At 58.8% G+C, this 15,522-nt stretch overlaps 1 protein-coding gene across 1 annotated transcript; it reads right to left on the bottom strand.

The window, feature by feature from the left end:
* Nucleotides 1-4,481: 4,481 nt before the first annotated feature.
* On the bottom strand, nucleotides 4,482-7,277 carry LOC137154861 (uncharacterized). Its single transcript, XM_067550707.1, has one exon. The coding sequence runs from the start codon at nucleotides 7,275-7,277 to the stop codon at nucleotides 4,482-4,484; it is 2,796 nt and encodes a 931-aa protein (XP_067406808.1).
* Nucleotides 7,278-15,522: the final 8,245 nt, after the last annotated feature.

Raw genomic sequence — 15,522 nt, 5'->3', positions numbered from 1 at the left:
AAGCTGTGAGCCCACTGGTAGGCCGCGGCATCCTGCCGCTTGGTCCCTTTCCCCTCCTTCAGGGTGGCCCTCACGGCCCAGAGGACACGGTGGAAGTCCCCCCAGTGCTGCAGTGTGAGCTGCACCCGGTTCCAGGCCCCACGCATGTCCCGGAGGAAGGTGCGCAGCTCTTCGCACAGTGCCTTGGGGGGCTCATCCTCCAGCCTGGCCCCTGCGGCGGCACCGCTGCTGGATGGTACGGGCTCTGGGGGTGGCGGTAGAGGGAAGACAGCAGCCCCGAGCGGGCTGAGAGAGGCAAAAGCAAAGGCCACCTCCAGGGAGCCCTCAAGGGGAAAGGAGATGACTCCAGGGGTGGCAGAGACACAGGTAGTGGGGGGAGGGGGAAGGAGGGCTCAGGGGTGGGAGTGGGAAGGGGGGCCGGGAACAGGGAGCGAGGGAGGGGCTGAGGCAAGGGAAGGGTCAATGCAAGGAACGGGGGAGGGGTTAGGGTCAAGATCAAGTGTGGGGTCCACGGCAACCAGGCCAGCGGGATGCAGTGCCTCCTGATCGGGGCCGGGAGCCGGAAAAACGGTTGGGGTGACCTCCACAGGGCCGGGCTCGGGAGCCTCACTATCCGCGGCCTCGGGCCCCTGGGAAGGGGCAGCTGGGCTGGCAACCTCAGGGGGGAGGAGGAGCAGCCGCCCCACAGTGGGGAGCAGGACATCCGGTGGCCAGGGGCCCAGCTGCTTGCCCCCGACCATTGCCTCAATGGCTGTGGTGGTATCGATAGGGGTGGCACCATCGATCAGCTGGGCAGTGGGGCCTGGGATGGTCTGGGGGGTGGAAGCAGAGGGAGGGAGGGGAGAAGGGGAGATGGCCGAGGGCCGTTCTCAGCAGAGCCCTCCGTATTGGGAGGGTCGTCTGCCCCCAGACAGGCTGGGGTCAGGCCCAGGGCAACAAAGTCCCCCCCCCGCCACCACAAGGTCCTCTCCAGTGGGAGCCGAGGAGGCAGCAACCTCAGTACCCGTGGTGGGTTCAGAGGGCAAGGGGGCGGGGAGGCTGCCGGCTTGGGATCCCTCAAGGAGGGACTCCAGGAGGGAGATGGCACAGACGAGGTCCGCCACCATGGTTTCTTCGGCAGGTGCCACCCGCTGGGCATCGGCAGGGGGAACGGCAGAAGGCCCGGCGCCAGCAGCCCCCTTCCTAGATTTGTAGGGGCACTCACCCCCCCAGTGATGAGGTGGAGGGGGCGCTGGGCACCAGCCTTGCACTTGCCCTGCACGAGCACCCAGCCCTCCGAGGCGGAGGGCTGGGCAGCGGGGGCAGGACCAGGGGGCAAGAATGCAGTGGGTGGGGTGTGGGAAAGCGGGGGCAGGGCAGCAGGGGAAGTGGAGGCCCCCCCCGGGACAAGCCCCCTCCGATGCCCGACGGTGGCGGCCCTGGCTCCCTCTCCTCCACAGGCCCCGCCAAACTGCTTCGGGTATCAGCGGGGCCCGCCCACTAGTCTGGGCGCGCCATGGGGGGGTCCGGGGCCCGAGCGGAGGTGGCAGCCAATGATGGGGGAGGAAGGGTGGCCACAGGGACCGAACGGCTGGGAGGGGGGTGCTGCCGCTGGTCTGGCTGGTGCCCCCCTGGGTCCCAGGCCCACCACCTTGCCGGGCCAGGGGGCAATCCCTCCGGACGTGCCCCGTCACCTGGCAGAGGAAGCACCGGGCCTCTCTTGTCGAGTAATGGACCCGGTACTGGGCCCCTTGATGGGGCACCAGGAACAACCCCTCGAGCGCCTCCCCGCCACACACCGCCGCAGGCAGCTGCACCTGCTGGTGGAAGGAGAGGATGTGGCGGAGGGCGGGGTCCTTACAGCCGATGGGGAAGCCCCTCTCCGTCATCAGCCCACTTCCCAGAGCGGAAAGGAAAGGCAGAAGGGCGGCATTGGGGAGGAAGGGTGGGACGGAGATGAGGACCGCCCATACGCCCACGTCCTCCAGGCGCTCCATGGGGACGTGGACTCCCCCTACTGCCAGGCCCGTCTCCACTACCTCCTGGGCGTTGGCCTTGGATGCGAGGAAGAACACCGCCTTCCCGTACATCTTTGAGGCCGCCACCACGGCCGTGGGCTCCACCAGCCGCACCATCACCCACATGTATGTCTCCACGTGGGACGAGGCAGGTAGCAGGAGGCACCGGACCCCGTGCTTCCTGGTGAGGGTGGGAAAGAGTCCCCGACCCCCAGGGATGGTGCTGGAGACTGCGGTCCGGGCAGATGACAAGGCGGCGAGCCAGGGGCTCGTGGCCATCTGGGTAGAGCTCTTGCTCTTTTTCTTCCCCCCTCCCCCGGCCCTTCTTCCTGGGCAAGGGTGCGCCCCCCGGAGAAGGGGGGGACAGTAGCCGTCGCGGCGACAGAGTCCCTGGAGACCTCTCTCGAGGTGGTCACCGCCGGGGCCGGGGAACCGACGCCTGTCAGCCCAGTAGGGGCAGGGAGGCCAGTCACTAGGGACAGGGATGGAGCGGCGGGACGAGGGGGAGGGGCGGGAGCATCCAGGGAGGGGGTCCCAGCCCCAGGCACACCCGCCATCTTGGGAGGAGGTAGGGACGGGTCCTTTTTGGGGGGGGGAGGGAAGGGGCGGAGGAGGAGGGGGGATGGAGAGGGAAGGGAGGGGGCGAGGGCGGGAGGCGGAAGAGACGGCAACCGATCCTCCCTGATAGGCTGAAAGCAGGGGGGAGGGCACCAGCACAAGGGAGAATGGGGGCCTAAGCCAGGCAGGGGTATGGAGGTGAAGCACTCACCAGTCCGCAGATGGAAACTGGCTCCTCTGGCTGTAATACGACCCATGCCCAGGGTAGCCAACTGATAATGCCAAGGTCAGGGCAGGCTGCAAAAGGAGAGCAGATTCTCCTCACGCTGGTGGGTGACACTGAAGCCCGGCTTCCCAACCAGCCAGGAACTGCTTCTAATTACCCCTCACTGGATATCAAGAAGCCAGTCCACGAATGCCCACAGCCCCCTTTACTGCATTTCAGCTCCAGGCTCCCAAATCAGCAACAGGTCCAGTAAAGAGACCAGTTACTAGAACTCTCTGCTCTTTACTAAAAAGGTTCCCTCTGACCCCAAGGGGTCAGCCACAGCACCAGTTCAATATAAGTTTGGATCTTACCTAAAATACCACGCTGCCAGCCAATCCTTTAGTATCTAAACTAAAGGTTTATTGTAAAAAGAAAGAAATAAACCATGAGAGAAATGTTAAAGGGTTAAAGTAAATCACAGATATACAAATGATTAAAAGTCCATTTACATCAGGTTTCTGGAAGAAATGTGGATTTGCAGGCTTGTGTAGTTCTCTCTGGTTCACATCCAGTACCTGGATGGGTCTGAGTCCTTCGGTTCAGTTGCAAGATGAATTGTTCCAGAGATAGGTGTATGTCTGCAGACTGGACAGGAGCAAAGACAAAGATGGATCCTGTGGTTTGATCTTATAAACCCCCTCCCCCGGCCATGCGGCCTGTGGGCAGTCACAAGACCCAAAGTGGAGTCCTTAGTCACATGGGCCAGTCCTGATGCTTCATCAGGTAGGCTGCCTGCCATGGAGTCCAGAGTCATGTAAGCAGGTTCTGGTGACTCATTCATGATGCTGGCTTTTCTCTCTGGGCCCCGTGCACCTGGGAAGGCGTTAATGGGCCATTACGCAAGCCATTGTTCTGCAGCCTTCCTATCTGGGGTGTTGCCCAGGCAGCAGCAGTTTGAAATACAGATATCCCAAATACATCTATAACTTCCATTTCAAATATCACACATGAACATAAGTATTATTATCTTACTTAGCACATTATAACCTTCCTAACGGTACCTGACATGGCATATCCCACATGGATTATTATGATTCTGCCATACTGATGTCACCCAATATACTAAATGCCCCCCGACTCAAGCCAGCCCGCATGACATCCCCAACGTGAGACTGGTGTAGAAAGGAGTAATCGGAGCTCCTGTATACACCTCAGGGCCCCCTTATCCAGACAGCATGACACCCCTCACGCAAAACTGATGCAGAAAGGGGTGTCCCTAGACACAACTGAATGCATCATAGGAACTTTCCCTCTTCAGGTTTTAACATGTTTCAAGGCTTTTACAGAATATCAGGCGCATGGTACATTTCTACAATTCTTGCACTAACAACAATTTAACTACAAGACTTAACAATGGCACACAGATCATTAGCAAAATTATGTTTAGCTAAAACAGGCTTCTTCCTTGTAAGGTTCATCATGGAGGTAACAATGTTATTCAATTTTTTACAAACGGTTGTAAGGGTTTAGTCAGTTCACTAGTGACACATACTTCCCCACTGGTTGCTCCATTACCTTTACATCACCCTCCTGCTGGGGCTAGGCTTTGGGTCCCCACTCTGGCCCCCTCCAAAGTAACATATTTTCGTTGAGCCCTAACAAACTCATTCTGCATGTGGCTCCAATGTAGAGCCATTTCAGGCATACCCAACCCACTCTCAGCTGGCCACACCCAAGAGGAATTCTCCTTGCTTACAGCCATGGGTGGATCTTTTCCCCCTATCCGGCATGTCATCTGCATCAACACATACACTAGCTAGCTTACTAGTTTCCAGATGCTTAACTGCTATCCCTTTTAAGTCTGGACTAGGTTTTAAAGAGACATCCACCATTTTCACTAGCATCTCACAAACAGGGTTCTGATGTTCCTTCATTGCCCATCTCTGACCCCACATAGCATCAGATGTACCTGAGTCCACTAAGAGACTGCAAGATATACCCAAAGTCTTCAGAGGTGAGAGTTTGTCTACCACCCCCTGTTCTCCCCAGAGATCACCAGCACAGCTGTTCTGCTGGGTAGCATCAGGTGCCCAGTCTTTCCTCTGAAACTGAGGCACTATCTGCTCACTTACAGAGCTAACATCCTGGAGACATTCAAGTTCCAACCTCATTGTCTCCCCACTATAATGATCAAGCACAGCCATTTGGCTACAGAGCTGTTTAAGCTTTCTAAATATGTCCACTCCATCTGGAACCTTTTCCAAGGTATCCAAACTGGACCTTTCCAGAACAGAATCAGTGAATCCATCCACACTTGGAAAACTTTGGCAGTTAGAAACTGAACTACTTTTTCCAACCTCTAAGCCATTGCTTGCTACAGGCAATGACTCATCCTGAGCCAACTTAATCAATTCGCTTTCACACCCTTCAGTTGCAGCAAACTGCTCGCAAAAGCCATCGGGAGGTTTTATTTCTTCAGGAGCAGTTTTAGGCAACAATCCACTTCCCACAGAAATATCCCTTCCCTCTTCAGCTAGAGGCTGCGCTAAAGAAACATTTCCCTGAGCCCCAAAAGACTCCTTCTGGGCTTCAGATAAGTCCAGGACCAAATCTGATACCACTGGCACCCCCTCAATTCGCATGAACTGAGAGGCCCACCTCATCTGCTCTTTAGACAGAAGCTGGGAGATGAACTCTTTCTCAGCAGGTAACCTGCCTTTCTTAACATCCAAACAATCTGGAATTTTCCCCCCTTTGTCCCAGCCCACATGGCTGTTCTCAGACAAACTTTTGGAGACCGGGGCAGCTTCTCCCAAGGGCAAGCTACTGCCCCCAACAGACACAGGTTTAGGACCACTTCCTTCCTGGGTCTCAGTTGGATCCAGAACCATTTCTGGTATACCAGCTGATAAATCCTGCATCAGCATAAGCTGAACAGTACTCTCTGCCTCCTCCACAGACAGTACTCTGGGGATTGCTTCCCCCCCAGCAGATAAACTGCTACTTGTAACACTCAAACCATTTGAGGTTTCTTCCCCTTTGTCCCAGCCCTCATGGCTGTTCCCAGACAAACTTTTGGGGACCGGGATAACTTCCCCCATGGGCAAGACATTACCCCCAACAGATGCAGGTTTAGGAATCTTTTCCCCCTGGGTCTCAGTTGAATCCAGAACCACCTCTGGTCCAACTGATATAACACTGGAGATTTTCTCTCTCTCAGCAGAGAAACTACTCTTCTGGACACACAAGCTGCTATTTTCCACAATCCCAAGGCTGGAGACACTTTCTTCCTTGTCACAGCCTACCTGGCCAGTCTCTGTACATAAAGCGACAGCATTGGAATTAATTTCGGGCCGGGGGGTTGCTGGTCTTGGATTATCCCTGCCCCTATAGTTTGGACAATTTGGCCTTATATGGCCTGTCTGTCTACACTGGAAGCATGCGGCAGGTTTTCCCCCAGGGTGGGCACTTTTGATCTTTGGGCTGGCATAAGACTTCCTGGCCAAGTTGGGGCTAGTCTTATTTCTGGACTCATCCTCCCTTCTAACCTGTGATGAATAGGGGTGGTTTTTCCCTTGAGGCTTCTGCCCCTCCCAGCTCCTGTTTTCCATGAAATCATCCGCAATCTGGGCAGCCTCCAAAACGGTATCGGGCTTTTTATCCATAACAGCTGCTCTGATCCGGTGGGGCGCTATTTCTAGGAGCTGTTCCCTAGCAAACAAATCAATAACCTTGCTGAAACTGTTACAAGCCTTTGCCCCCTCAACCCACTTCTTCAAATACCCGAGCAGTTTGTGAGCAGTTTCAACATAGGTAACATCATCAGACAACTTAACCTTTCTAAATTTCAGCCTGTAAGACTCAGGGGTAATTTTAAACCTTTGCAACACCCCTTTTTTAAATTTTCCATAATCTAATGCATCCTCTAACTCCATTTCATTAAATACCGTCCTGGCCCTTCCAGTCAATCTGGTGAGGAGAACAGGCATCCTTTTCTCATCAGGTACCTGATGAATATTACAGAGTTTTTCAAAAATGGATAAAAACTCTTCAATATCCTCATCCTCTCTGAAAACAGGACAGATTCTTTCCAGACCTTTGCTGATGAGAAGCGAAGAATTCTCAGATGCCAGTGGTGGATCCTTTCTTCCCTCCTGGCGCTGGAGTTTGGCCAATTCCATCTGTCTCTGATGGGCTTTTTCTGCAGCTCGCTCTGCTCGCTCTGCAGCTCGCTCAGCTATCTCAGCTTCTTGTCGCATTTTCCATAAGTGAAGTTCTACCTTCTCTCTCTCACGCTGGAGATTCCACTCCTCCTTACCGGCTTGCTGCCCTTCATCTGCAGCTGCTCCTTTTGCAGGGGAGTCAGCTGGGGACTTTGTTTCCAGGTCGTTGTTTCTGAGTAGATCTCTCATTTTCTGCCCTGAGAGATTCCCTCTAGGAGTTAATCCTCTCTCTTTGCATAGCTGTTTAAGCTGTTTTGCGCTCATCTCGTCATATGATCTCTGTTCACTCATCTGGACTAACTTTAATCTTTAACACTCTCAATACCAGATTTTAAAATTTGGAATAGCGTGAGGTTCTGATCCAAAACCCAAATGTTCTGGTTCTGTGGATCCTGCCGACTACGCCACTGTAATACGACCCATGCCCAGGGTAGCCAACTGATAATGCCAAGGTCAGGGCAGGCTGCAAAAGGAGAGCAGATTCTCCTCACGCTGGTGGGTGACACTGAAGCCCGGCTTCCCAACCAGCCAGGAACTGCTTCTAATTACCCCTCACTGGATATCAAGAAGCCAGTCCACGAATGCCCACAGCCCCCTTTACTGCATTTCAGCTCCAGGCTCCCAAATCAGCAACAGGTCCAGTAAAGAGACCAGTTACTAGAACTCTCTGCTCTTTACTAAAAAGGTTCCCTCTGACCCCAAGGGGTCAGCCACAGCACCAGTTCAATATAAGTTTGGATCTTACCTAAAATACCACGCTGCCAGCCAATCCTTTAGTATCTAAACTAAAGGTTTATTGTAAAAAGAAAGAAATAAACCATGAGAGAAATGTTAAAGGGTTAAAGTAAATCACAGATATACAAATGATTAAAAGTCCATTTACATCAGGTTTCTGGAAGAAATGTGGATTTGCAGGCTTGTGTAGTTCTCTCTGGTTCACATCCAGTACCTGGATGGGTCTGAGTCCTTCGGTTCAGTTGCAAGATGAATTGTTCCAGAGATAGGTGTATGTCTGCAGACTGGACAGGAGCAAAGACAAAGATGGATCCTGTGGCTTGATCTTATAAACCCCCTCCCCCGGCCATGCGGCCTGTGGGCAGTCACAAGACCCAAAGTGGAGTCCTTAGTCACATGGGCCAGTCCTGATGCTTCATCAGGTAGGCTGCCTGCCATGGAGTCCAGAGTCATGTAAGCAGGTTCTGGTGACTCATTCATGATGCTGGCTTTTCTCTCTGGGCCCCGTGCACCTGGGAAGGCGTTAATGGGCCATTACGCAAGCCATTGTTCTGCAGCCTTCCTATCTGGGGTGTTGCCCAGGCAGCAGCAGTTTGAAATACAGATATCCCAAATACATCTATAACTTCCATTTCAAATATCACACATGAACATAAGTATTATTATCTTACTTAGCACATTATAACCTTCCTAACGGTACCTGACATGGCATATCCCACATGGATTATTATGATTCTGCCATACTGATGTCACCCAATATACTAAATGCCCCCCGACTCAAGCCAGCCGCATGACACCCCCAACGTGAGACTGGTGTAGAAAGGAGTAATCGGAGCTCCTGTATACACCTCAGGGCCCCCCTTATCCAGACAGCATGACAAGGCCAAAGCAAGGAGGACGGGGCAAACAAACCAACAAAGACAAACAAAGTAGGTAACAAACGAGGTGGGGGGTAGTGAAGGGGAGGGGGCAGCAGGGGCAGCTACAGGGAAGGGGTAGCAAAGAGGGGGAGGGCAGGGGCACCCCCAAGCATGGGGGCTAGAGGAGTGGGGGTGCAGCAAGGAGGGGGAGCTCACGGCAGCGGCAGCAACAGCAGAAGGAAACAGTGAGCCAGGAGAAGGGTGCCTTTCACCAGCTAGTGGGGGAGGTGGTAGGGAGACCCCTCACGCCCCCACTTCCCCCTGGCTGGACAGGGGAGGCAGGAAGGCCAATAGGGCCCCCAAAAGCAAAGGGGACAGCAGGAACAGGAGAATCTCCCTAAAGCAGTAGTGGCCCCAGCAGCAGCAGTAGAAGAGTGGTCTATTTACAAACCAGGAGGTGGGCGGGCATCAGCCCGCCCACTGCTCAAGGCCCCTCCCCCAGCCTAAGGGGAGGAGCCACTAGACCTAGAATGTAACTAATTCCGGGGGACAACAAATGCGAAAACAGGAAGGGGCGTGAGGGTCATAGGTGTAAATGAAGGGAGCCGGAAGGGGACACCGAGCAGAGAGCCCCGGACAGCGCCCACCGCTCCCAGAAGGTGTCGATGGAGCCGGTGGACGCTGCCCAGAAGAACTCTGCCCGGAGACGTGAACGAAGAAGGGAACGGAAATAGGCCCCACAGTTGCAGGGCGCCTCCCCAGCCAACCTCCCCTCCCTGGTATTATAGATGGTGACTTTGGCCAGGGCCAAGAGGAAGTTGACGAGGAGGTCCTGCGACTTCGTGGGGCCACGGACAGGGTGCGCATAAAGGAACAAGTGCGGGGAGAAGTGCAGCCAGAACCTCAGCAGGAGGAGCCGGAAGAGGGGCTGCAGCCTGGCGCACTCCAGTATGCATGTGCCAGGGTCTCCCTCGTACCGCAGAAGGGGCAGGTGTCGGGGCGGGGGGTGAACTGTGCCAAGTACACGCCCGTGCTCACGGCTCCGTGAAGGAGCCGCCAACTGATGTCCCCGGCGGGCCGTGGGGTCAAGATGGAATACAGGCTGGCCTACCGGGGATCCCCGCCCTCCAGAGGTGGCAGCAGGTCCCGCCATTTGGTGTCGGGGCGGGACGCGAGGGCGGGGGAGTGAAGAGTGTGGAGCACGAGCGTGTGAAGGTGGTCTCTCGGCACGGTTCGGAAAGGAACCGGCTGCAAATCGTGCAGCCGGCTCGGTGCGTAGGGAGAGAGGGGCCGAGCGGGCTCGCAGGGCCAGGGCCCGATGGAGAGTGCCGGAGGGCCGGGGCTGAGGGGCGGGCGGGGAGCACCCTCTCCCAGGACCCGCTCGAGGTAGGTGGTGACCTGTGAACGGGGCCGGCCGTACGCTGGAGGAGTGGGCCCGCGAGAGATGGTGACGAGAGATGTAAATGCTGTCCAACCGGGAGTGGCTTGACCCATCTTCCCCCACCCGGACAAAGGTGAAGGTGACGGTGTCGTCCAGGTGGTGGTCCTGCCAGATGTCCACCAGGGAGTGGTGGTCTATGATCTCCCGGAGGACGGCGGCGGTGGCCTCGCACTGCTCGGTCCCCGTGCGGTCCCGCTCCTCAAGGGTGGTGTTAAAATCCCCGCCCAGGACCAGGCACTCGCGAGGATCCAGTGCACCTGCGTCCTGCGGAGACCCGCCCTGCAGCCCCTGGTGTTCAAGGTGACAAAGATTACTGGCATTATGAGGAGGGCTGGGGGGGATCCTCGCGGCCAGGAACGCCAGCAGTTCTTGCTGGGCTCCGCAGCAGCCCGTGACTGGTCCCGAAGACCATCAGGGCGTCACGGAAGCTGCGGGCCCGCTGGTAGGCCGCGGCGTCCTGCCGCCCGGTCCCTTTCCCCTCCTTCAATGTGGCCCTCACGGCCCAGAGGACGCGGTGAAAGTCCCCCCAGCGCTGCAGTGCAAGCTGCACCCGGTTCCGGGCACCGCGTGAGTCCCGTAAAAAGGTGCACAGCTCCTCACGCAGCGCCTCGGGGGGCTCGTCCTCCGGCTCGGCCCCTACAGTGGCCCTGCTGCCGGATGGGACAGATGGTGGGGGCAGCGGCGGAGGGAAGACAGCAGCCCCTAAAGGGCCGGGAGTGGTGAAAACAAAGGCCGCCTCCTGGGAGCTCTCCATAGGGAAGGAGACAACTCCAGGGATGGTGGGGACACAGGTAGCGAGGGGAGGGAGGGAGGGTTCGAGGGTGGGAGTTGGAGGAGGGGCGGGACCAAGGAGAAGGGGAAGAGTCAAGACAGGGGCAGGGTCATTGCAGGGAACAGGGGGGGGGAATAGGGTCAGGAGTGGGTGCAGGTTCCGCGGCAGCTGGGCCAGCAGGGCGTGGTGCCTCCGGATCGGGGCCGGGAGCTGGAGGGGCAGGCGAGACGGGGGGGGGACGGCTTCGGGGCCAGGCTCAGGAGCCACATCATGTGTGGCTCCACACTCCTGGGGAGGGGTGACTGGGTCGACGGGGGGAAGGGCCATCCCGCGCTGGAGAGTGGGAAGTCCAGCTGCCTGGGGCCTGGGTGTTCGGCCCCAGCCATCACCCCAAGGGCTGCAGTGGAGACGGCACCGTTGACCGGGGAGGGAGAAGGGTCTGGAAGGGTCTCAAGGACAGGAGCAGGGCCAGCGGCTAGAGAAGGGAGGGAGGAGAAGGGGGAAAGCGGCTGAGGGCCGTCCTCGGCCGAACCCTCCGGGTGGGGAGGGTCGTCCACCCCCAGACACGCCGGGGTCAGGCCCAAGGCATCTATCTCCTCCATTAAGGAGGAGAAGTCTCCCCCTGCCACCGCGAGGTCCTCCTCGGTGGGGACCGAGGAGGGAGCAGCCTCAGCACTGGTAGAGGGTGCGAGGGGCGGGGAGGCAGAGGGGCCTCCGGCCGGGGACTCCTCTAGAAGGGACTCTAGAGGGAGATGGTACAACCCTCAGCTGCCGCTGCAGTCTCCTCGGCCAGTGCCACCCACCGGGCCCCCGCAGGGAGCGCGGCGGAAGGCCCGGGTCCAGCAGCCCCCTTGCGGGACTTGGAGGGACGTTCACCCCCCTCGGTGATGAGGGGGAGGGGGCGCTGGGTCCTGGCCTTGCGCTTGCCGCGCTTACCCTGCACAAGCATCCAGTCCTCCAAGGTGGAGGGCTGGGCGGTGGGGGCAGGGCCAGGGGGCAAGAGCGCGGGGGATGGGGTGTGGGAAAGTGGAGGTGGGGTAGCAGGGGAAGGAAAGGCCTGTCCCCGGGGCTATCCCACTCCAGTTCCCGCCAAAGGCGGCCCTGGCTCCCTCTCCCACACAGGCCCCGCCAGACTGCTCCGGGCGTCAGCGGGGCCCACCCACTCGTCTGGGTGCACCGGGGGAGGCACCCCCGGGGCCCAAGCGGAGGTGGCCGTCGATGGGGGAGAGGCAGCCACAGGGACCGCACGGCTGAGGGGGGCACTGCCGCTGGTCTGGCTGGCACCCCCCTGGGTCCCGGGGGTCCCGGGCTCCCCGCTTTGCTGGGCCAGGGGGCAGTCCCTCCGGACGTGTCCCGTCGCCCTGCAGAGGAAGCATCGGGCCTCTCCCGTACTGTAGTGGGCCCGATACTGGGCCCCTTGATGGGGCACCAGGAACGACCCCTCTAGCGCCTCCCTGCCACGCGCCGCCGGCGGCAGCTGCAGTTACACCTGCCGGCGGAAGGAGAGGACGTGGCGGAGGGCGGGGTCCTTGCAGCCGAGAGGAAGCGGGCTGATGGTGGAGATGGGCCTCCCCAGGGCAGAGAGGAGGGGCAAAAGGGCGGCATTGGGGAGGAAGGGCGGGACAGAGGTAAAGACCACCCGTACGCCCAGGTCTTCCAGGGGCTCCACAGGGACGTGGACGCCCCCTACCGCCAGGCCTGTCACCACCACCTCCTGGGCAGCAGCCTCCGATGCCAGGAAGAAGACCACCTTCCCGTACATCTTGGAGGCCGCCACCACGGCCGTGGGCCCCACCACCCGCGCCAACGCCCGCACGTAGGTCTCTACGTGGGGCGAGGCAGGCACCAGGAGGCAGCGGACCCCATGCCTCCTGGTAAGGGTGGGGAAGGGGCCCCGGCCTCCAGGGATGGTGCTGGAGGCGGCGGGCGGGCCAGATGACACGGCGGCGGGCGGAGGACTCGCAGCGACCTGGGCGTACGCTCTGGGAGCGGCGCCGCCCCCAGAGCTGGTGGAGGGAACAGCGGGGGAAGGGACAGTGGGGGAGGGAGCAGACCCCACCACAGGTGGGGGTGCCGCCCGGGCAGGGCCTTTGCCCTTTTTCTTCCCGCGGCCCTTCTTCCCGGCCGAGGGCACACCCCCCTGAACAGGGGGGGCGGGAGCTGGAGCAGCAGCAGAGGCCCTAGAGGCCCCACCTGAGGTGTCCGCCGCCGGAGCCCCGGGCCCGATGCCCGGTGGCTCAGCAGGGGCAGCGAGGCCAGATGCCTTGGACGGGAGGGGAGGCTCAGGGAAAGGGCGTCCAGGGAGGGGGTCCTGGCCCCAGACACACACGCCATCGTGGGAGGGGACAGGGACGGGTCCATTGGGGGTGGGCACAGAAGAGGAAGGAGAGGTGAAGAAGGGAGGGGGGAGACTGGTTGGGGGAAGGGAGCGGGAGGAGGGGGGGAAGGGACGGCAACCGCTCCTCCCCGCTAGGCTGAAAGCAGGGGAGGAGGGCGCCAAGACAGGGGTAGAAGGGAAGACCAAGCCAGGCAGGGGCACGAGGAACACACTCACCAGCCCTGGGTGGAACACCGGCTCCTCCGGCTGCACTGGGGGAAAGGACTATTGCAACTCAAGGGGGGGTGCAGTGTGTGGGGGGGCAACAAAAAAACAGGGGGGGGCAATTAGAGGGAGGCCATGAGCACCATGGGACAGGAGTACTGGGACAGGGCAGAGGGGGAAAAGGGCAGCGGAAGGGAGAAGGGTGGGGCTAAGGCAGGGCTGGAAAGGCTCAGGGGCAAACCCAGTGAGCCTGAGCGGGGCAGGGAACAAACCAAGGTAGGGCCAGGGCAGTTCAAAGGAACAAACAAGCAGACCAGGGGCAGGGCAGGGCAGGGCAGACAAACAAACAAAGCAGGAGCAGGGCAGGGCAAACAAACAAACAAACCAACCTGGGGCAGGGCAGACAAACCAACCTGGGGCAAACAAACCAAAGCAGGAAGGAGGCAACAGGGTGGGGAAAGCTGCAAAAGAAGCATGGGGCAATAACAAGGAATGAGGAAGGGAAGGGAAGGGAAGGGGCGCCCCAAGACCTGGGGCCAGAGAGGGCGGCAGCAGTAGCAGCAGGGGAAGGGTGCTCATGGCAATAGGGGGAAGCAGCAGGTCCCCACAGCCAGCTAGGGGACAAGCAGGCAGGGCCCCCAGGAAGGAGTAGTAGCAGCAGGGGCTCCCCAGGGCAGCAGGCTCCTCCAACAACAATAGAAGAGTGGTGGATGGAGATATGTGAGTCCCAGAATGCTCAGGGCTCTGTTCCCCACTGACTAACTAGGAGCCATTAGGGGGAATTAGGAGCAGCTGAGGCCAATTAAGGACCAGCCAGGTGCTTCATAAAAGCCCTCTGCTCCAAACAGTCAGTGTGTGAGTTGGAGAAGTAGCAGTGCTGTACAGTAGACAGGTATGCAGTGTTCTGGGGAGCTGCCGCTAGGAGGAAGGTACCAGGTTCAAGAAGCCTGAAGGAGAAGGAAAATCACTGCAGGGGAAGAGTGTGCAGTTGAAAGCATGGTGCCAAGAGTACATAGCTGCTTCTCATAGAGCTGCTGGGCTGGGACCTGGAGGAGCGGGTGGGCTGGGGTCCTTACCCTCTCCTTGGGGAAGATGGGGTGACTGGAGATGCCCTGGCCCACTACAAACAGTACAAGTATGAGACCCACTAGAGGGGAGCCGGTTGCTTGCCACACCACATTGGTGCTGAACTTAAATAAATTCTCTCCTGCCCTGCTATTTGTCCCATTGGCTTTGACCCCCTTCTAGGAATGATGGTATCACTTGCAGACAAAATCCAGTCCCTCTTCCAGTGCCAGCCAAGGGCATGAGCCACCGGATCCAGAGCTTCACACTGGAGATGTCAGTGTAAGGGCAAATAGCTCGGCTGGCAGTAAGGAACGGCTGTTAGGCTCAGGACACCTGTCTGTCTGTCTGTCTGGAAGCAGACCCCTATATCTGAGTGGGGAAAAGGAATGGTCCCCGCCCATCTCCACACGGGACATGTGAGTCACAGGGGCTCAGGCAGAACTTGCCTGAGGCTGCGGCTAAGGGACCCAGTGCATGGTCTCCCTCCATGGGGAAACAGAGGCAGAGCTGAGCTGGGAGCAGCATGAAACTCCCCACGTGTCCCCTGCCAGTGTCATTGAGGAGACCAGCCCTGAGGGAGGATGTGAGACAGCTCTGAGCTGGGTATGGAAAGTGCCTGTGACCAGAAACTGAGCTGTACCAACGCTGACAGGGCCTGGCAGGCCATCGCCTGAGGAAGGGGACTGGACCACATTGATGCTGCTTTAACTCTCATGTCTCGCTGCTGGCCCAAGGCCGCCCCGTGCTGTGCAAAGGGAGACTCAGAAAGTCGCCTGGCTTGACAACGCTGTGTGTGTGTGTCCCTGCAGCCCGGGCTGGGGGCCTGAGTCCCCGAAGAGGGGCCAGATTTGGTCCCTTCCGTCTGGATCAGGGAGATGCGTTGGGCAGAGCTCATGGCATGAAGCAGGAGGCTGGAGCCCAGAGGCTCTGTCTCGGAGGTGGTGAGGATGTGTGGCCTGCCCTGGGGGAAGAGTAGGGCCCCTGGTGGGGCTGGCGCACTAGGGGCTCCTCCAAGGACAGTGTGAAGGCTGGGGCATAGCACCGATCCCAGGGATCATAGACAGCTCCTGACACCCCCTCACCCCTGTCCTCTCGCGGCTCTGACCTCCCTGTCTTGG

The sequence above is a fragment of the Emydura macquarii genome, unplaced genomic scaffold (genome assembly GCF_026122565.2).
Source record: "Emydura macquarii macquarii isolate MOO-44397 ecotype Brisbane River unplaced genomic scaffold, CSIRO-AGI_Emac_v2 contig_1305, whole genome shotgun sequence".
Classification (NCBI taxonomy): Eukaryota; Metazoa; Chordata; order Testudines; family Chelidae; genus Emydura; species Emydura macquarii.
This window is presented reverse-complemented; position numbering and strand designations above follow the sequence as displayed.

Coding starts and splice junctions, on each gene's coding strand:
- LOC137154861 (XM_067550707.1), bottom strand. CDS start 7,277: ATGAGTGAACAGAGATCATATGACGAGATGAGCGCAAAACAGCTTAAA.